The sequence below is a fragment of the Rhinolophus ferrumequinum genome, chromosome X, assembly GCF_004115265.2.
Source record: "Rhinolophus ferrumequinum isolate MPI-CBG mRhiFer1 chromosome X, mRhiFer1_v1.p, whole genome shotgun sequence".
Classification (NCBI taxonomy): Eukaryota; Metazoa; Chordata; class Mammalia; order Chiroptera; family Rhinolophidae; genus Rhinolophus; species Rhinolophus ferrumequinum.
This window is the reverse complement of record NC_046284.1, coordinates 1,641,187-1,662,627: the sequence shown is the minus strand read 5'-3', so window position 1 is coordinate 1,662,627 and position 21,441 is coordinate 1,641,187. Positions and strand designations below refer to the sequence as shown.

Below are 21,441 nucleotides of genomic sequence, written 5' to 3'. Positions count from 1 at the left end.
GTTTTTCTCCTGCCTTGTATGTATTTCTTCACGCTACCATCGTGCAGCCTGCTTACTGCTGACATATTGATACTTTTCCTTTTGCAGCTCAAATGTGGGGCTTGTGGTGCCATTGGACACATGAGGACAAACAAATTCTGCCCCCTGTATTATCAGACAAATGCCCCACCTTCCAATCCTGTTGCCATGACAGAGGAACAGGAGGAGGAGTTGGAAAAGACAGTCATTCATAATGATAATGAAGAACTTATCAAGGTTGAAGGGACCAAGATTGTGTTGGGCAAACAGCTCATTGAGAGGTAAGGGGTAGCAGGCAGGAAGTGCCGTGGGAGAGCTCTGTTGGAGGTTGGTGATACTGATGGCTGGCACAGTTGGATGTGTTCTCTGACGTGGAACTGAGGGCAGAGGAACTTGGATGGATTGTCCTTGGTAATTGTTGCCAATAATGAAAATTACAGGCTTGCCCTTGGGCATGCTACCTGGCTTTTCTAAGTAAGTTTCCTTATTTGCCATATTTGCCATATAAAACTGCCCTTACCAGGGTGGTTCTGAAGGTAAAACTGAGAGACTATATAAAGCACAGTACCTGGCGTATAGTAGATGCTCTTCCTGTTCTGTGTCAGGCGCTTGTAAGATTTGGAAGGTCCCTAATCTTAGAATGTTCTAGTAATGGACCATCCAGAAAGAGTAAGAGACATAAATTATGCCTCTGCCTACCTGTCTCTTGCCCTCAGAGAATTTAATAGGTGATCAAATGGAGAGGTTTTTAAATTAAACAAAAAATTTCCCGTAACTTTTTAGTTGGAAAATTGCAAGCCTACAGAAAAGTCGAAAGAATAATACAGTATACTGTTTCTCTCAATTTATCAGCTGTTAACATTTGTCACATTTGTTTCATCCTTATATATCTAAAACTTTTCTTTTGCTGAACTGTTTGGAAGTAAGTTGCAGGCATCATGACATTTCACTTATAAATCCTTTAGCATAAGGGTATAAAAACACGATACTATTATTACACCCAAGAAAAGAAGCATTAATTCAGTAGTATCTAACATTCAGTCCTTATTCAGGTATCCTTAGTTGTCTCAGTGTCCTTCGTTGCCTCTCCCCAAATTTAGGCTCTAATCCCAGTTCAAACAGTAAGTGTTTTTGAGTCTCTCTCCAGCTAGACTGTCCTCCCCGCCTTTTTTGTTTTCCATGACATTGAATTTTTTGAAGCGTCCAGGCCAATTATCTCATAAAATATCCCACGTCTGCATTTGTCTGGTTATTTTCTCATTGATTGTATTCAGATTAAATGTCTTTGGTAAGATTACTACATAGGTGATACTGTGTGCTTAATATACCACATCAGCAAGCACATAATGTCAGGTTTTCTTACTATTTTAATCATCTTGTTAAAGTGATGATTCCCCAGATGCCTCTTTAATAAGGGTATGTTTTTCCCTTTGGAATTAATGTGTGGGTGAATATCTTGTTCCCTAACAGTCATTCTCTCAATAGTTTTAGCATCCCTTGATGATCATTGCCCAGCTCAGTTATACACTGGGGGTTATGGACAATGTTTTTGTTTTCCCCCTAATTCTAGCATTCTTTCTACATTAACTGGCATTCTGTAAAGAAGAACTTCCTTCCCTTTCTGAGTACTAGTATGGATTCTGCAATCTTTCCTTTGTAAACTTAGTGTAATTCATTAACCTCATTATTAATCTCGATGCCCATGTTGTCCCAGATTTGACTGCTTCAGGTCAGATCTTGTATCCTTTTGCAGTGACTCTATAATCTTTGAGAACCTCTTTGCTTTCTGGTACAAGATGTTCCGGGCTCTTCTTAAAATTTCCCTGTCCCAGACCTAGAATCAGCCATTTCTCCAAAGGAGCCCTGGTTCCATTTACTGGGGCGTGGTATTTAGAAACCAAGATCTAGACGTTAGGCATGCTCGTTGCCACTGAAAGGTCATTGCTTTTAGGCTGTTAGTGCACAAAACTGGGAAATATACATGTATTGTAAATCACAACTTCATAGCGATACCACCAATTCAAATTGTATCTACAGCTTCTCCTTCATCTACCCCCATTTCATATTAGCATATTTTCTCTGGTTCCCAGCATCAGTATATTGATTCATTTATTCTGTCCTATGATACATACAAAAAAAGTTTGAGAATTACAATACCAATACCACTACCGACAACAAACCTATAGAGTCAGTGTGTTCGCTAGCTTGTTGTTCTTGGATTATATGCCACTGAAGTTGTACAATCAGGGTATTCAAAATACACTTGAATTCTTTTTTGTGTATAATTTTTAATTTGATCCATACACAGTTCTGTTCATTTGTTTCTGTTTCTTTTAAGTTCTTGGTTCTTTTTCTGTCCTTGTTGATTTAATTTATCAATATCTGTAATAATCATGTTTTGAAGCACATTAGAAAAGGAACATGTAATATCTCGATCCCATACAACGGAAGGGAAGAAGGTGGATGGGCTTTTAATGATTGAGGGAAACTCAAACTAGATTTTCTTTTCAAACCAGTTTGATTTCTTCCTTGTTTCCATTCTGAGGAAGTTGTTTCCTAGCCCTTTAGCCTTAAGAGAATGTTGGAGCTAGAAGGATTCTTGAAATTCCTTTAGCCTACTTCCCTTATCTTCCAAATAGAAAACTGAGGTGAAGTTGTGGCTTGTCTAGCTTTTTATTAATTTGGAGATCCTATGAGGCCTTGCCTGATTTGAGCCTTAAAAGGTGGATGTCTGGCCTTTGGTTTGGCTTTTTCCTCCCCAGGCTCATGCTCAGGTACTTTGGACTTTTTCACTGTCGTTGCTTTTTTTCTGGGGACTAGAAATAGGAACTGCACGCTATAAAACTGTTATTGATTGCAGTGCAGATGAGGTTCGCAGAAAATCTCTGGTTCTCAAGTTCCCGAAACAGCAACTTCCTCCCAAGAAGAAACGGCGAGTTGGCACCACTGTTCACTGTGACTATTTGAATGTGAGTATTTGCGTTGCTCCTTTCTAACCAGATGGGCTTCTCATTGATTTCCTCAGCCCTCTAAGCCCCAGATGCCTCTGACACAGCCTTAGATTCTCCCTTTGGCCTGGCCCCAAAAAGTATGTGTACTGTTCATTACAAGATTTCCAAAATAGGTTTGTCTAGCTTGAAAATACTGGGGTTTGTTTTGTTTGTTTGTTTGTTTGTTTGTTGTGTGTGTGTGTGTGTGTGTTTTGAATCTATAAAGCATTCTGGTTTCCTTGTTTCTCCTTAAGAGACCTCATAAATCCATCCACCGACGCCGGACAGACCCCATGGTGACGTTGTCATCCATCTTGGAGTCTATCATCAATGACATGAGAGACCTTCCAAATGTGAGTTCATCACATTCATATCTACAGCAGGGGATAGGAAGGCTCTTTGTTCTGTCTGTGATTTCAGATAGAGGGCAGTATCGTCCTAGGTACCTGGAACCCCTACTTTCTTTGGGATGTAGTGTTTTGGTGGTTTTGTTTTGTTTTTGTTTTTTTGTTTTTGTTTCTTTTTTTGTTTAGCAGTTTAGTAGAGGAAACAGACCTGCTCCACCTAGAAAGACTCCTTTGAGAGTTGATGGCCAGGTAGACAGGTAAGATGTGAGAGAGTCTTCAGGAACTGGCTCTGACAAGTGTTCTTTGCTCGTGGTGGTGCTGACTCTTGTTTGCACAGACATACCCGTTCCACACTCCAGTCAATGCAAAGGTGGTAAAGGACTACTACAAAATCATCACTCGACCAATGGACTTACAAACCCTCCGTGAAAATGTGCGTAAACGCCTGTACCCATCTCGGGAAGAGTTCAGAGAGCATTTGGAGCTCATTGTGAAGAACAGTGCAACCTACAACGGTGAGAATTATCTATTCTTTGACTGCAGAGGGCACATTGCACATCCTTATTTGTCCCTTACTAGTCATAAACTCAGACTAGACTGGACTGAATGAAAGGACCCACAATGGATTAGTGTATTTTGGGGTTATGAAAATCAGGTGTAGTGTACATTTTAGTCATTTAATACACACTTAACCCTTTACCTGCGGGGGTCCGTTTATGTTCAGAGTTGTCAGTTGACCCTCACAGTTCAAACCACGTTGTTCAAGGTCAACTGGTGGTTGGGAATCCAAGGGTGCAGAGGGCTGCAGTAAGTTATACACAGATCTTCACCTGCAGGGGTAGTCAGCGCCCCTAAACTTGGCATTGTTCAAGGATCAACTGTAGATTGCTTCTTTTTATTTCCACTTTTAATGTATCCTCTGGAAAATGGGGAGTCTGTTGAAATGAAACAGTTGTATGCAGAGTAATGGGAGGAAGAAGTAGGCCTAGGAAAATAGACAGGAGAGACGTTCAGTGTGGACGAATGTGCCTGTGACTGTATTTGCTGTGTGCGAATCTGATTCGGTCTATAAACCTATTATAGGGGATGGCATATTTTGCTTACAAAGCTGGAAAGGCAAAAGAAATCTTTGTTAAGTCTTTAAAAGGGGAAAACAGTGCAGCTTCTGCATGTAGGGATCACATTTTCTGTTTTCCACCTGTGTCCTTGAGCACACATTCATATGTAAGTGTAGGGATTCAGAGTACAGACAGGGTATGAGTCATGGCTCTGCCATTTATTAATTGAGTTACCTTAGACAAGTTATTTAACCTCTCATAGCTTCCTCATCGTCTCATCTGTAAACATGGAACAGTAATACCTGGATTTGAAGACCTTTCACGAGCAGGCCCGACCCATTTATCTAGTCTCATCTCCAGTGACTGGCTCCCATACTCACTATAGACTCCTGCCATACTCAACAGTATATCTCACTAAATATGCTGTGCCATTTCTTCATTCCTTTGCATAGTCTTTGTCCTTTGTCTGGAATGCCCTTTTTTCCCTTTCAGTGGTGAATTTCCATTCATATTTCCAGACCAACTCCTATCATCTCTTCATGAAGACTTAGTCAGATTGCCCAAAATATCAATTATTTTATCTTCTGTGGCCTCCTAGCACAATCAAATCAAATTTTATAGCTCTTACTGTGTTATATATAATTATTTATATGTCTGATTCTCCCACCACTTTGTGACCTCCCAGAGACTATCTTATTCATCTTTGTATTCCCATGGCCTAGCAGAGTGCCACATACATACAAGGGAAGAATAAATTTGTTAGGCCCAACTGTCATTCAAGTGGCAAGGATCAAGACTTAAAACAAAAATCAGATTGGAAGGGGAATGGGAAGGTAAGAGTTGACTTTGAAAATACAGACTTTGAGATACCTATGGTTCATTTAGGTGGAGATGTTAGTAAAAAAATAGAAATTTGAAAGTTCTAACTTTCTCACAACCTTACATATATGGGAGGTACCAAAAAAAAAAATACACATTTTAAGAGATGTTAACACTGTGGTCAACGTTACTCAAGCAGTTCGCCATAATCAGAAGTGTCTGGATATTGGTGGGAACCACTTTTGAGCACCTCTTGTAATTGCAGAAGTCAAACGTGACTTGTATTCACCTTTTGTTAACGGTATACATTAATACAGTTTTTGCCTTTCTTAAAATGTGTATCCTTTTTTTTTTTGGCATCCTCTGTATATCGTGCATGAGTGTTAACTACAGTCATGTTGTACATTACATCCCTAATACTTAGTTATAACTGGAAGTTTGTAACTTGTGAGCACTTTCCTCCAATTCCCCTTCTCCCCACTCCCAACTCTGGTAACCACAAATCTGATTTTCTATGAGTTGGGGGGGTTGTGTTTTTGTTTCGGGGGTTTTTTAGTTTCCATATATAAATGAGATCCTACGGTATTTATCTTTGTTGTTGAACGTCTTTGCACGTGCTTAGAAATATCTTTCTTGAACTTTGGTGTATTTGGCACTATTGACCACTTTTTCCTTTGATACTCTCTTCTCTCTTTTTCAGGAATACTTTATTTAATCCCTTTTTAGCTTTTTCACTCTCGTGACGTAAGCTACTATAGATCCACTGGTATTACTATCTCCATCCAGTATCTCTGTACTCATGTTGCCCCTTACCTGCCACACATGACCCATTTTTCAGTGCCCTACTGGAAACTCTTATCTGATTGCCCTATTTAGATTGATGATATTCCCATCCCTGTAGTTGTGTAGCCTAGAAACGGGAGTCATCTTTGATGCCACCCACTCTCCCCCACACTCATAGAGCAGTAAGTCCCATGATTGTACCTTCTGTCTGCTGGAACACAGCCCTTCCGTTCAGTCTCCATTGCTACTGGCTTGTCATCTCTTATTTGACCTCTTGCAGCAGCTTCTAAACTTTTCCTCTGCTACTTGCCTTAATTCTTCACACACTGTTGACTGAGTATTTTCTTCTAAAACACAGACTTAAAAAATTATCCTCCAGCTTAAATCTTCAGTGGCTTTCTGTCACCTATGAGACCTTTGTAATGTGGCCCTTCCTGCCTTCCCAAGTTCCATTTCCTGCTTCTCCTCTACACATATCTGTATTCCAGTTGTATGAAACCACTTGCAGTTCCTCTTCTGAAAAGTGATGCTTCGTGAATTTGCTTACCTCTGTGTCTTTGCACTTTTTCTTCCTTCCCTCTGAAATATCTTTCTCCTGTATCGTCTACCTGATGAATTTCTACTCTTCCTTAATGAAACTGCTCAAATGTCAGTCACAACAAGCATTTCCTATGCCTCCCCAGTATGCAGATTTAATTGTTGTAAAACAACTTACAACATATTTCATATACAACCCCTCCATATTTTATAGCAAGTGGTATATTCCTTTATTCACACTGATACTCAGTTTTTTAAAACTTTCTTAAGGAAGTTGTCAGGCATATTCAGAAGTGGGGAGGGGAGTAAATAAACCTCAGTGTACTTACTCATCCAGTTCAACAATTGCTGGCATATAGCTGATGTCGATTATTGTTTAGTCTGTTATTTCCAGGTATCGTATCATTTCATCCATAGATGCTTCAAGCACTTATACTCGGTCTTACAGTGATTTAGTTTCACGTCATTCTCTTGACTAAACCAAGAACTAAGGTAGGAACTGTGTCTTATTTTCCCGTTAGTCTCATCATTGAACACATGACAGTCAGTCATTCAAGACTGAATGACTAAACACATGAATGCTAAATTAGTAGAGAATAGAGCTGAGGTTTAAGCTCTGGGGAACACTTACACGAAAGAATCGACAGAAGAAGATAATCAAGCAACTAATAATAAAGGAAGTAGTCTGAATTACTGTCTAGATGAAAAAGTTTTAACTATCCTGATGAGCTTAAATTAGAGCAGCCATAAGCAGGGAGTGTAGGAAATAGTTCGAGGATTTTCTGAAGCTCTTGTTAATTGATTTAAGGCAAACTAAAGTAATACTCTGAGGTGAAATAGAGATTCTTTTATGACAAAGGCTTTGGATTAGACATGTATTGGGAGGACATCACAAATCATACAAACAAAAGTTGCAGTCATAAATTCTATATGCTAAGTATGGAAAGATTATAAGTAATGCATTGCTCTCCTTAAACAAATTGTCATTCCCCATCCATACTATCATTTGCAAGGTATCAAAGGCGGAGTGTTAACAGTAGTACTATGTGTGGATATACACAAATAAGGGAGAGTTAAAATTAGTTTATTCATCCGTATTGTGTGTCTGCTATGTCTTAGGCACCAAAAGATGGAGATAAGACTGGTATATCTGTCCAACCCAGCAGCTGGTCTGGTGCCTGGCACATGTTCAGTGCTTAAGTAAATGTGTTAAAAGTCTAGAGAAGTGTTGGCAGCCTTGCTTCTCATTTGTAACAGTCCCATCTCTTATTCTCTAATTTAGGGCCAAAGCACTCACTGACCCAGATCTCTCAATCCATGCTGGATCTCTGTGATGAGAAACTCAAAGAGGTAAGACATTGAAAGTGAGACAACAGCAGGGGAATTTGAAGGTGGAGGTAGCAGGGTTAAGAAAGTAGGGATCGTAACGGAAGGAAGAGGAGAGAAATGTGGGAGTAGCAGATCTTTAGTATGTTAGAGTCTGGAAGGGACCTTAGAAATCATATAGTCCAATTCCTTCCTTTTGTAGACGGAAAAACGGAGGTCCATAGAAGAAAATGACTTGCCCTGGGCATCATGACTGTTAAATAGTAGAGCTGGGATTAAAGTCTAGAATCCACACAACTCTTTAGAAAAAAGGGCAAAGGAAACTGACTTCCCAGGGAGTCACGTGGAGCTCAGAGACTGTGTTTTCACAGGGCGGAATTTTAATTTTTAAAAGATAATCTATATTCCATCTTTTTACCGAAGAAAATAGGGTACCTTACAAGCTTACACAAATGCAAGTGCAATAACGATGTTAATGTTGAAGTGGACACTTCATAAAAGAGGATAGTCAAATGGCCAGAAAACATGGGAAGTTCTCAACCCGATTGGTCATTGGGGAAATGCAAATTGAAATCACAATTAGATACCACTACGTACCCACCAAAAGGCTAAAATTTAAAAAGACTTGAGAAAACGATTGACAATACTGAGTGTTTGTGAGGATATGGAGCAATTAGAATACAAACCTTTTCCTAGTATGGTCTGAAATGAGTTTATTGGGTTAGATTTCCTTACACAAAAGTCATTAATCAACAGTTATATGTTCAGTGTTTCCAGCAACACTTTTACAGCAAAAACAGTGTGATATTAAAACTAGGGTAAGGGGGTTGGGAGGTGGGAGATGAGGTTAAGGGGGATCAAATATATGGTGATGGAAGGAGAACTGACTCTGGGTGGTGAACACAATGTAATTTATAGATGATGTGATACAGAATTGTACACCTGAAATCTATGTAATTTTACTAACAATTGTCACCCCAATAAATTAAAAAAAACAACAACAAAACTAAACTTGGTGAAAGTGTTTTTGTTATGGAAGCTAAGGTTTGGATGCCAAGGGATGTATATTTTTGGTGATCTACAAGAATAAAATATAGAACACCTACAGGAATGATTGGATAAAGAAGATGGGGTATATACACACAATGGAATACTATTCTGCCATAAGAAAAGATGAAATCGTGCCATTTGCAACAACATGGATAGATCTTGAGATTATTATGCTAAGCGAAATAAGTCAGACAGAAAAAGTCAAGAACCACATGACTTCAGTGCTATGTGGGATATAAAACTGCAAGCAACAAAAGAACAAGACAAACAAATAATCAAAAACTCATAGACACAGACAATAGTTTAGTAGTTACCAAAGGGTAATGGGGGAGGAGGGAGAGAAGAAGGAAAAGGAGGTCAAATATATGGTGATGGAAGGAGAACTGACTAGGTGGTGAACATACAATGTGATATAAATGAGTGTATTACAGAATTGTACGCTTGAAACCTATGTAATTTTACTAACCATTGTCACCCCAATAAATTTTAATTAAAAAACAAAAAAGGAATACCTGAAGGAGTGGTTGGTGTATCCCTTTTACCAGAATGTCATTTATCTGGGCTTTTTGCTTCGAACGAACTGAATAGTTGACAATTCAGAATTAGACCTTTAGAGGCCAGGGCAGTAGACAACTGAACCTTAAATTATCTTTCATTTTCTATGGTGATCGCACCTCAGGGAAACCTCTGCCTTTCTTTTGTTTTGTTTCACATCAGAAAGAAGACAAACTGGCTCGTTTAGAGAAAGCTATCAACCCCTTGCTGGATGATGATGACCAAGTGGCATTTTCTTTCATTCTGGACAATATTGTCACCCAGAAAATGATGGCAGTTCCAGATGTAAGTGATCTCTGTACTACATATTGTGAAGCTAGTATAGGGAAAAGGAAAGGACCGTAGGGTGTGCATTTGTGTGTATGTCAGGGAGTCTGGAGGGTGGTGGTTGTCGATTCAAACTGATACATAATTTTGAAAACTGACTTTTTTTAAATTAAAGTTGATAAAAACCAACTTTTTTGCTGTATGAGTGCATTATCATTGAAATCAAAGAGGCCCGGAATCTCTGGACATAGAGAGGTTCTTTCTTCCTGTTGTTTACATTCAGTGTTTGAACACTCCTGAATGACCCTGAAGAGAAATTAGTATGCCAGCTAATGGGGAGCTTTTGGTCTAGCGGTGCTTCTTGGCAAATGACAGTTTGGTAATTACCCAGCGTTTGTTGTCTTTTGTTTCATTTTTTTTGTCTTTGGTAACTTTATGACAGGGCTACCATGTTGATTCTATGTATGATTTTGTTGTACTGATCCTGCCTAGGAATTCTGAACTAAGTTTCCTGTTGTGTTGTAGGCATATGTTGTATATGTGTAATTTTATAAAACTTCTGGGTGGGACTAGGGAATAACACATTTTAATTGTGAGTGTGGAGCAGGGGTTCTTACTCTATCTGCATAGGAACCCTTAAAGGAGTCCATGAACTCCTTAAATTACATATACAGAAGTTTTGTGTGATTGTGTGTCTTTCTGGCAAAAGGGTCTATCTATAGTTTTCGTCAGAGTCTCTTAGTATTTGTGACCCATTGAAGGTTGAGAATCTCCAGTAGAAAAAATGGTTTCCATCTAATTTCTTATGCTTTCTTTCTACTAGTCTTGGCCATTTCATCACCCAGTTAATAAGAAGTTTGTTCCAGATTATTACAAAGTGATTGTCAATCCAATGGATTTAGAGACTATACGTAAGGTGAGTGATTTGATCTCAGGTTTGTTTTTGGAATCAAGTTACTTTGTACGTTTATCTGAGTCCCTGATTCTTTTAACCACAGAATATCTCCAAGCACAAGTATCAGAGCCGAGAGAGCTTTCTAGATGACGTCAACCTTATTCTGGCCAACAGTGTTAAGTACAATGGTGGGTATGCTTCCTTATTTTTCTCTCCTTCCATTAATCCATCCATCTAACACTGGTGACCATTATTAAAATTTCAGTGCGTAACGCAGCCTTGAGCAGTGAGAGCAGAACCAGTGAGGCATCTTACGCTGCCTTTTTTTAAGCAGGCACTTACATTAGTGTCTATGTTCTGTAAAGTTTGTTAATAACTTTCAATAAAGAAAAAACAATGTACGTTTATTTTTTAAGCTTTGGAAAGTATAGAAAAATGAGATGAGAATAAAAGTCAAATGGATACCACTTTGGGCTCTGAGCCATCACTGCTTTCCATGAGATGTGAAAACTCACCTATGCCCAGGCTCTCAGATGGAGGTTAGGGAGCTGTGTAACTCGAGGCCAGGGTGAGCTTCCTCAGAGGGTGGAGTTTTGCTTGGTAAATAAGCTAATTGAATAATACATGCCAGATGCTCTGCTAGCTACTTAATCTACATGTAGGAAGGACGTAGTCACTGTGCTCGTGTAATTCACAGTCCAGTTGATGGAGAACAACAGTTAAAATGCCGCTTGACACAGGCTGTGTATTATTACAAGGATGTGCAGAGTGCACAGGCGAGGAAGTAGCACCTTTGCCTAGGGGCTGGGGAAGGCTTTGTAAACAAGCTAATAGACTTCACTTTTGAATGACTGACTTGGTAAGTAAACATTGATTGAGCACCTACTGTGTGCTGACACTGATAGATGCTACAAATATAAAATCAAATTAGATATGGTCCCTGCCCCCAAATGGGTTGTAGTTTAGTTGGGGAAACAAAAAAAAATTACAGAGCTTAAATATTACGCTAGATGAATGCCAGAGGAACACAGGAACAGGATATCTAAATCAGAGTGGGATTAAAGAAGCGCTCTGAAAAAGAGTTTTCTTAAGCTGAGTTCTAAAGGATCAGTGGAGTTTGCTAGGCAAAGAATGTGGAGGAGAAAACGTTCTAGGCAGAGAAAATAGTAATATGTAATGGCACAGAGCCCTGCAATTGCATTATAGGCTGAAGAAGCAAGTTGCTGGGATTGCAGTTTCAGGGCCCCGGTTGCTGGATGGCTGGTTATATATAGAGAGATAGATAGGAGTCACTTCTTAGAGGGCTTGTGTGCCATATGCCATACTTAATTAAGTGGGGAATAGACTCTACATGGACTCTGTTACTATTAATTAAAAACAGGCACATTCGTATCTGGCCAAACCAATAAAGTTTGATGCAAAAGTGTTACTTTGTGTATAGTACCTGCTAGTAGGACACATCTCACGTGCACCATTGACGCCACGGCGAATGTTCTTTTAGTACAAAAGATGTCATGTTTCATATCACATGACACTTAGCACCTAGCACTTGGGTGTCGGGCCATTAGGTAGCAAGTGGAAGATAGGGAGCACTCCATATAAAACTGCACCTGGAAGTACGCAGTACACACCAGAGGACCAGTCTTGCACTTCCGTGGTGGTGATGGACTGCACACTGTAAGTGTTCAAGCCTTTACGTCTTCCAGTTACAAACAACATAGGTGCTGAAGCGATCTCAGAGCCTTGTTTACCTGCAAATAACATTTGAAAAGAACGTTCCTCATCAGGGAACGCCCAAACTTGGAATTGGAGCTATTTGTAATAGTCTCAAAAGGCACACAACATTCCACGTCAGTGAAAGAAGAGATACAGATGAAGAAATCCCTTCTGCAAAACACAGCCCAAACTTTTGCCAGCCTCAACAAAGCCATACAGTCCTAAGTAGTTGGCAGAGGCCTTGTACTTAAATGCTTGATTAAATTGGCAATAAACTGAATAGTCTGTACCAGTCGGTGATGCCGAGCTAGTCACGGTCAGATCCCTTTTCCCAAAGAAGTTCCCAGCAAGGTTCCTCCTCTGGAGCTCTTCACACCGAAACCAGCTGGTAAGAAGCCGTCTTCAGGGCGGATCTGGGACAGGTAGACCATGTGTCATAAGACCTGAGAACCTAAGGCTTTAGAGTGCTCATTGGGACCCTACAATCTCAATTCCATGTGAAATACACGTACCCCCAAAATGTCCTGGGAAGGATTTTTCTACTTTTGGTTCAGTAACTCCCAACTCTGTGGGAGCTCTGATCATTGTTGTGGAGTCTGGTCCTATACACATGGAACTCAGTATTCAGCCGGAGACTCAAGGGAGCCTCTGCAGATCTTGAGTTATTTTCTGGTGGAACTCCCTCCTTTCCAGTTCTGCCCTGCAACTTCCAGCTGTCTGAGCCACCCCAGACTCCAGACAGGCTCTGTAGCTGCCTTGTGTGAGCCATGAGCAGCTGGAGGGCTCACTTTCTTTATTTCCCTTCTCTGAAGGATCATAGTCCTGCACTTCTGTTGGTCAGTTGTTTCATGTTTTTGTTTTGTTTTCAGTTTTCTGGTTACGTTGGGAAGACTAGTCCAATAGCCATTACTCCATCGTGCTCAGAGGTCTTTTCATTTTTGTAGTGTTTTCTGACATGGAGAAACTTCATTTTTTTTTTTTAAAGATTTTATTGGGGAAGGGGAACAGAACTTCATTGGGAACAGAACTTTATTGGGGAACAGTGCGTACTTCCAGGACTTTTTTCCAAGTTAAGTTGTTGTCCTTTCAATCTTAGTTGTGGAGGGTGCCGTTCAGCTTCAAGTTGTCCTTTCTGAGCTGTTGTGGAGGACGCAGCTCAGCTCCAGGTCCAGTTGCCATTGCTAGTTGCAGGGAGCGCAGCCCACCATCCCTTGGCGGGAGTGGAACCGGCAACCTTGTGGTAGAGAGCCTGCACTCCAACCAACTGAGCCATCTGGGAGCTCAGCAGCAGCTCAGCTCAAGGTGCTGTGTTCAATCTTAGTTGCAGGAGGCGCTGCCCACTGGCCCACGTGGGAATCGAACCGGCAGCCTTCTGAGTTAGGAGCATGGAGCTCTAACCGCCTGAGCCACTGGGCCGGCCCGAAACTTCATTTTTATGCAGTTACATTTATCAGTCTTTTCCTTTATGGTTTCTATCTTTGGTTTAGTTGTTTAAAAGATCTTCCCTACCCACAGGCTATCCAACCATATTTTCTTCTCATACATACAATATTTTAAATACTCGAATGCTTATCAGTTTTTTAAAAATGGAATCTAATGTGTAAGGTAAATATCTAACTTCTCTTCCAAATGATTAACCGAAGTGTCCAAGTTCTATTTATGGAACAGTCTATCCTTTTGTACTAATCGAAATGCTACCTTTATCATATATGAAATTCTTATATATCCTTGAACCTATTTGGGGGCTTTCTATTCTGTTTTACTTACCGGTTTGTTTAATTTGTATTATTATCACCAGTTGGTATTACTGTGATCATGAGTCAGACTTTATATTTTGAATCTCTTGGCTGTCTTCATCCAATTATTCTAAATAAACTCTAGGATCATTTTTGTTAGATTCTCACTTGTCCCCAAATAATAATATTGAAATCTATTTAACTCATGAATTAATTTGGAAAGAGTGTCTATAATAACTGCATTTCTTCATCTAGGAGCTTATGTTTCCTCATTTAGTCATATTTTCTTTTATGTCCTCAGTATAGGCTTGTAGTTTTCTTCTCATAATTTCTAGGTATCTTTTGTTTAATTTATTCCTATATATTTTTTACTTTTTGTTGCTATTGAGCGTCTACTTTTTTGTTGTTGAGTTTATTCCTAGGTAATTTAAAAGTGTTGCTGCCATTATACATGTGCTTTTTTTCCCCTATGTGGTTATTAAATCTAAAGGTTTCAGTCAGTTTGAAGAATATGAATAGATGATTCAGTAATGTTCATAGGTTAATACAATATTGACAGTATTTCCATATACAGTCATGCACCGCTTAACAACGGCGATACGTTCTGAGAAGGGCATCATTAGGTGATCTCGTCGTTGTGTGAACATCACAAAGTACACGTATACAAACGTAGATGATGTCGCCCATTAACATAAATGTATGGACTGTACTCTTATAGGATGGGCAACACACTAGGTTTGTTTACACCAGCATCACCACAAACACATGAGCAATGCATTGCACTATGACGTCACTAGGCGATAGGAAGTTTTCAGCTCCATTATAATTTTCATGGGACCACCGTCATGTATTTGGTCCATCACTGACCAGAATGTTGTTGATGCAGCACCTGAATGTACTAGTTTCTAAGTCTGTCTTATGAGACTATAAGTTTGGCTGTTAATAAATAATAAGATTCTTTTTTTTCCGTCAGTGACTCTTGAGATTGGGGCCAAGGCATAAATATTCTTATATAAAGGTTAAGTGTCTCATATCATTGAAGAGAATAAAATCTTCCTCAGTCCTGCTGCAGCCTCTTGGCTGTCATCCTTTCTCTTTCTCTTCACAGCCAGACTTTTGTTTTTATTGTAGCAAAATATACACAACATAAAAGTTTGCTCTTTTAACCATTTTTACATGTGCAGTTCAGTGGCATTAAGTACATTCACATTGTTGTGCAGCCATCATCACTGCCCATTTTAAAAACTTTTTCATCGTCTCTGACAAAAACTCTGCACCCATTAAACAATTAAAAAACAAACAAAAAGAAGCATTCTCCCAGCCCTTGGTAACCTCTGTTCTACTTTGTCTATGAATTTGCCTCTTCTAGGTACCTCATATAACTACAATCATACAATACATAGAACATTTGTCCTTTTGTTTCTGGCTTATTTTACTTAAGATGTTTTCAAGGTTCTTGCTCTTATGAGTATGTAGCATTGCTTCCCCGCCTCTTCACATGCCATTCATGTCTCACTTAGCTTTAATCTGGCTCCTACCCTGCCCACCATACCACGTGAGCAGGATCACATAATTGCCAGATTTAGTGGACATTTTTCAGTCTTTATGTGGACCTCACCCCAGAGTTTGACATCACTGCCTATTCTTCCTTGAAACTGTAGTGTGATTGGCTTCATAACAACTTCCAGCTCTCATATTCCTCCTACCTCTTAGGCCATTCCTTTTCAGTCTCCTTTGCAGAATGAAGTTCTGCCTGTTCCCATAACTGGAAGCACCACCCCTTTCCTGATGACTCTCAGCTCTGTCCTGGGCAAAGACCTATGTCCCAATCACCTGCTGAACATTTCCTTTTGGGTGTCCCAGTTGAACTGCAAACGTGCTTTAAACTCACATCGTTCTTTCCTTCTCTATTCCAGTTTTCTCCCTCTGTCCTTTACTCAGCTTACACCTTTACTATTTTCAATCTGGGTTTGCTAAGGCACTAGCGTCACACAGTAGCTACATGTAGAAACCTCACTTATTTTTTATTCTTTCCCTTGAATGAATCCCCAACTCCCAAGACATCACTAACGCCCTCGTATTTTGCCCAGATTATTGTAATAGTCACCTGGCCAATGTCCCAGCCTTCAGACTTACCTCTTTCTAACCTATCACTCACATTCCTGTCAGACCTATTTTTAAGAAAATAAAAAAATTCATATTTCTTATCAGGTCAAATAATATACCAATATATAAAATTAAAAATTAAAGCTTCTGCCTACTTTCCCATAGTTTCATTCCCCAGAGGGAACAGTTAGTGTATAGCCTTCCATACGTTTCTCTGCACTGATATAAAACATGTTTAAGAATTAGTTTTTTTAAATTTATTTTTTATAGAAGTTGCCATTTTTATTATTCTATAATTCTTTACTCATGAATATATCCTGATCTGCTTTTTTAAGCTTGTATTTTAAAATAATTATAAAAGAAAATTATAATCAAAAATTATAAAAACAATACAAAGATTATTTATTATCTTTCACCTACCTTCCTCCAGTGATGACATCTTGCGTAGCTGTAGTTCAAAATCAAAACCAGGGAATCAATATTGGTACATTACCATTAACTAGATTATAGGCCTTATTCAGTTTGCACCTTTTAAAAAAATCTGTATTCATTTGTGTGTGTGTGTGGTTTTATGCAGGTTATTCCATCGTGTAACCACCACCACAGTCAAAATTTAGAACTGTTTTATCACCACGAAAGAACTCCTGATGCTACTACTACTTTGTATCTGTAGCCCCCACATGCACCCACCACTGTCTTTGTCCCCTGGAAACCACTTATCTGATATCCATCTCTAGATTTTTGTTATTTAAACATGTTAAAGAATAATACAATGTTTTTGAGATTGACTTTTTTCACTAAGCATAAGTCTCTTGAGAGCCATCCAAATTGTTAACATGTATCAGTAGTTCATTTTTTAAAATTGTTGAGTACTGTTCCATCCTACCAGTTTGTTCAACTCACTGAAGGACATCAAGTTTCCAGTATTTTGCTATTACGAATAAAGCTGCTATAAACATTCATGTACAGGATTTTGTGTGAATATAAATTTTCATTTCTCTGGAATGTATGCCCAGGAGTATGGTGAATGTATGTTTAGTTTTATAAGAAACTGCCATACTTCTCTCCAGAGTGCTTGTACCATTGTACATTCCCACCAGTGATGTATGCATGATCCGGTTTCTCTGTAGTAGGTACACCACCTCTATTTTTAAAAATTGTACCTCTTCTCTCACTGTGGTTTTACTTTGCATCTCCCTAATGGCTATTGATGTTAAACATCTTTTCCTGTCTTCATTTGCCATCTGTGTTTTCTTTGGTGAAGTATCTGTTCATTTCTTGGCCCCAGTCTTAATTGTGTAGTTCTCTTGTTAATAATGAGTTTTGAGGGTTCTTTTGTATATTTTAGGTACATGTCCTTTATTGGATAAATGATTTACAAGGGTTTTTCTCCTGGTCTGTGTCTTGTCTTTTCAGTCTCTTGACAGTGTCTTTGGAATAGCAGAAATGTTTAAATTTGGTGAAGTCCAATTTATCAATTTTGTTTTATGGATTGTGCTTCTGGTATATCTCTAAGAAGTCTTTGCTTAGGCCAAGGTCACAAAGGTTCTCATATTTTCTTTTAAAACTTTGTAGTTTTAGTGTTTTACATTTAATTCCATGATCCATCTTGAATTTTTGTATACAGTATGAGGTTTAGGTTGAGGTTCATTTTTTTGTTTGTTTGTTTTGCCTATGGATGTCTAGTTGTTCCATTATCATTTTTTGAGAAGAGTATTCTTACTCTATTGAATTGTTTTGAGCACCTTTGTCAAAAATCACTTGAGTGTGGGTCTATTTCTGGGTTTATTTTGTTCCATTAATCCTACGTACTGTATCTACCCCTCTGCACACTGCCGTGATTACAATAGCTGTACAGTAAATCTTATCGTCAGGTAGAGTGAGTCCTCTCATTGTAGCCTTTTTCCAAATTGTTTTCTTAGTCTTTTGCCTTTCTACTTAAATTTTAGAAGAATCTTGTCTATCTAAAAAAAAGTCTTGGGATGGTCAGTTAAAAAGTCTTGGGATGGTCAGTTAGCTCAGTTGGTTAGAGCGTGGTGCTAATAACACCAAGGTTGCCGGTTCAATCCCTGCATGAGTCACTGTGAGCTGCGCCCTCTTTAAAAATAAACATATATACATATATACATTCATACATAAATGCAATACTTTAAAAAAAAAAGATTAGACTTTTGGGGCGGCCTATTAGCTCAGTTGGTTAGAGTGCAGTGCTCTTAACAACAAGGTTGCCAGTTCGATCCCCACATGGGCCACTGTGAGCTGCACCCTCCACAACTAGATTGAAACAATTACTTGACTTGGAAATGATGGGTCCTGGAAAAAAACAAATAAATAAAAGTTTTTAAAAAATAAATAAAATTAAGTCTTTACCAGAATTTTGATAGGAATTAAGCCTATGCATCAATTTGGGGAGAACTGACATCTTTACTGATTCTGTCTCATGTTAGTACATAGAGACACCTATCATTCTGTTTAATGTATTCCATGGCATAGATGTATGTATCATATTTAACCATTCCTCTTTTGGGCACTTAATGTATATAATGCTGGTTTGCAAGCAGCTTTTCACTAGTTTTCTGTTTCACTGATATCACTGCATGCTTGTAGGAATATTTCTATAGGAAATTTTGATAAATGTTCTGAAAGGTTTCCAAAAGGTTGTACCTGTTTACAGTAAAAACAGTGGAGAAGGCCTATTTTCCTAGAACCTCTCCAAACATTGGGAATTATCAGTGTTTAAAAATCTTTGTCAATCAAATTCTTTCAGTAAAATTCAAGTGTATAACTTAAACCAAAATTTTCCATCATAAATTACTCATTTAAAATTGCTCATCATAAAAAATTGCTCATTAAAAAAAAATCAAACCTTACAGAATTATATAAAGTGAAAAGGAAAAATCTCCCTGCCCTTTACTTCTTTCCATCCCTTTCTTTAGAGTAGCCAATTTCAGGTTTGATGTGAAGTACTTTGGACCTTTTTCTATATGTACCATATATTTTTTCTTTTTTAACAAAATAAATCCTATATTTACATTCTGTTCTACATTTTTTTTTCACTTGACAGTATGTTATGGGCAATTTTTCATCTGTGTAAGTATGTGGTTTTAAGTAATACCTGTATATATGTGACTCAAAAAAGCAAAGGAGTTAAGTGAATATCATTATGAATATTTCTGAAAAAATATCTAAATTGGATTTCTACTTTGTTTTTTAAAAAATACGGTGGCTGAAGTAGATTTCCCAAGGATTATTGTCATTTGACATTTCATTTCTAGGAGAATACTGCTTTGTTGTTCAAGAATTCAGTTTCTGCTTAAATTTGATAGGGAATAGACATCTGCTGGCTCTAACTCCCCAGCCCTCTTCTCGTACGTCCTGTATTGAGCTGGTAGATAGTGACATAGCAGTCGGGTGCAAGGCAGCAGTGGAAGTCCTGTACTTGTGCTGAGGGAGATAGTAGAATATGCCAGTAAACAAATACACTCCAGAAAAGACTAAGGCTACGGCAAAGTCCACATTTTAAAATTAGATTATTAGTTATTAAAAGAGAAAGGGGACACAGAAAAAGTCTTTCTTTCAGCCCTGGAGTTTCTGTAATGTATTTTCAAGGCAACTGTGTGGTGCCAGGAACAACAAAATAAAACGTTACCACAAGGGGTATATAGCAATGTTAACTTCCCCCGTGCTTACTCCATATAACCTATTGTAATTGGTATCATGTAGAGCTGGGCGAAGAGTACTGAAAGAAAAATGGGCACAGTTAGACTTAGTGGCCTAAATCGAGTGATTGCTGTCAGCCGGCAAGGCAGGAAGTGTTTCTGTCTTATTTCCCTAGTGCTTAGCATAATGCTTGCCACATAGTAAACACTCAGTAAGTATCTGTTGAATGAACTAATGACCAAAGATGGAGGTACCAGGAAAGAGTAGAGAGTGGTCTATAGGAGCCACGGGATTAGGGAGTTTCAAGGAAGAAGTGAATGGCAGTTGTGAATATAACACAGGGCTTCTAAGATTGAGTCTGAAGTGTTTACTGGATTCAGCAGTTAGCTTATCCCTGGGGGACCTGATGAGAACAGTTTCCATGAACTGCTCTTCAACACTAGCTCATTCTCTGACACAGCTATCGCTTTCTGTGCAGTCCCGTAGGACTTTGTGCATTACTGAAATTAGGAGTCTGTGTACATATTTCTTCCATGGGACCGTGAAAGGGCATCGAGGACGGGGACCTATCTCTTGGTTTTTCATTTGTTTGCTCTGTTTTGTTTTTTATTTTTGTATCACCAGAGCCTGGCACTAGACCTGGCTTATAGTAAATGCTTAAAAATGAAGAGTCAGGCCCTATTACAAATTTTAGTCTACAGGGAAAGGTGCTTTGAAGTGTCTACATTGTTACTTTTCTGATTGTTGTAGAGATATGAGATGAGTGTGTTTAGCCAAGATGCTGTATATACAAGGTGTGATCAAAAGATACAGTGACTACTGCTGCCGAGTGCCATCCAGTGGAAAGGCAGGGATCTTCAGTACGGGAAGCAGCGTGTCAAACCTTAGTAATAGTGTGTGACAAGTTTCAACTTGGTGCAGTCACTCAGGTGTGAGCTACGGTTGAGAGAAGGTGTGTTTTAAAGTGTGCCGTAAATCGTCCCCCATCAAGATGACACTCTGTGTCACACATCGCATCTGGTACGGCAATGTCTTCTGTCAAAAACATTATGGTGTGTCCTCATGCACCTTAATCACCAGATCTGGCACCATGCAACTTCTGGCTCTTCCCCAAAGTCAAAATGATTCAGGACATGGAGGCAGCCATGACAGTGCAACTAAAGACATTCACGAAAAAAAACTTCCAGAACTGCTAGAAAGTGGCAAGAACTAGGGGGTAAGTGTGTTTGAAGTGAGGGGGAGTATTCTGAGGGGGATTAGTGCCAATGTGTCTTTTACTGTAATAAATTTTTTTTCAACTTAAGCATTCACCGTATTTTTTGATCACACCGCACAATTTTCTTTCTGGTTTGTTGATATTTGGCACAGTCAGCTTGTGTGAGGATGCAGCTTTATTTTACATCTTTTGAAGAATAGATAGCCTATACTTGAGAGGTTTGAACTGAAAGAAACTTCTTTGTTCATATAACAGCTTGTAACAATCAGTAGGCATGGCATGAAAGTGTCATGTGCACATGTGGTATGTATTTTTTTATCTTTTACATCCTGATAAACAGTGGGTTTAACTCAGGGAGCACC

At 38.9% G+C, this 21,441-nt stretch overlaps 1 protein-coding gene across 11 annotated transcripts in view; it reads left to right on the top strand.

Moving 5' to 3' along the window:
- TAF1 (TATA-box binding protein associated factor 1) overlaps window positions 1-21,441 on the top strand; it is an 82,117-nt gene that overhangs the window by 24,120 nt on the left and 36,556 nt on the right. For all 11 annotated transcript variants that reach the window (XR_004423162.1, XR_004423160.1, XR_004423159.1 and 8 more), the window contains exons 25-32: window positions 88-299; window positions 2,879-2,987; window positions 3,263-3,361; window positions 3,693-3,870; window positions 7,835-7,902; window positions 9,646-9,768; window positions 10,574-10,666; window positions 10,749-10,833. Coding sequence is in view for 5 of the 11 variants with exons in the window: in XM_033107362.1 (XP_032963253.1) it covers window positions 88-299; window positions 2,879-2,987; window positions 3,263-3,361; window positions 3,693-3,870; window positions 7,835-7,902; window positions 9,646-9,768; window positions 10,574-10,666; window positions 10,749-10,833 (967 nt within the window). In the remaining 6 variants the exon portion in view is untranslated. The remainder of the gene's footprint in view (window positions 1-87; window positions 300-2,878; window positions 2,988-3,262; window positions 3,362-3,692; window positions 3,871-7,834; window positions 7,903-9,645; window positions 9,769-10,573; window positions 10,667-10,748; window positions 10,834-21,441) is intronic.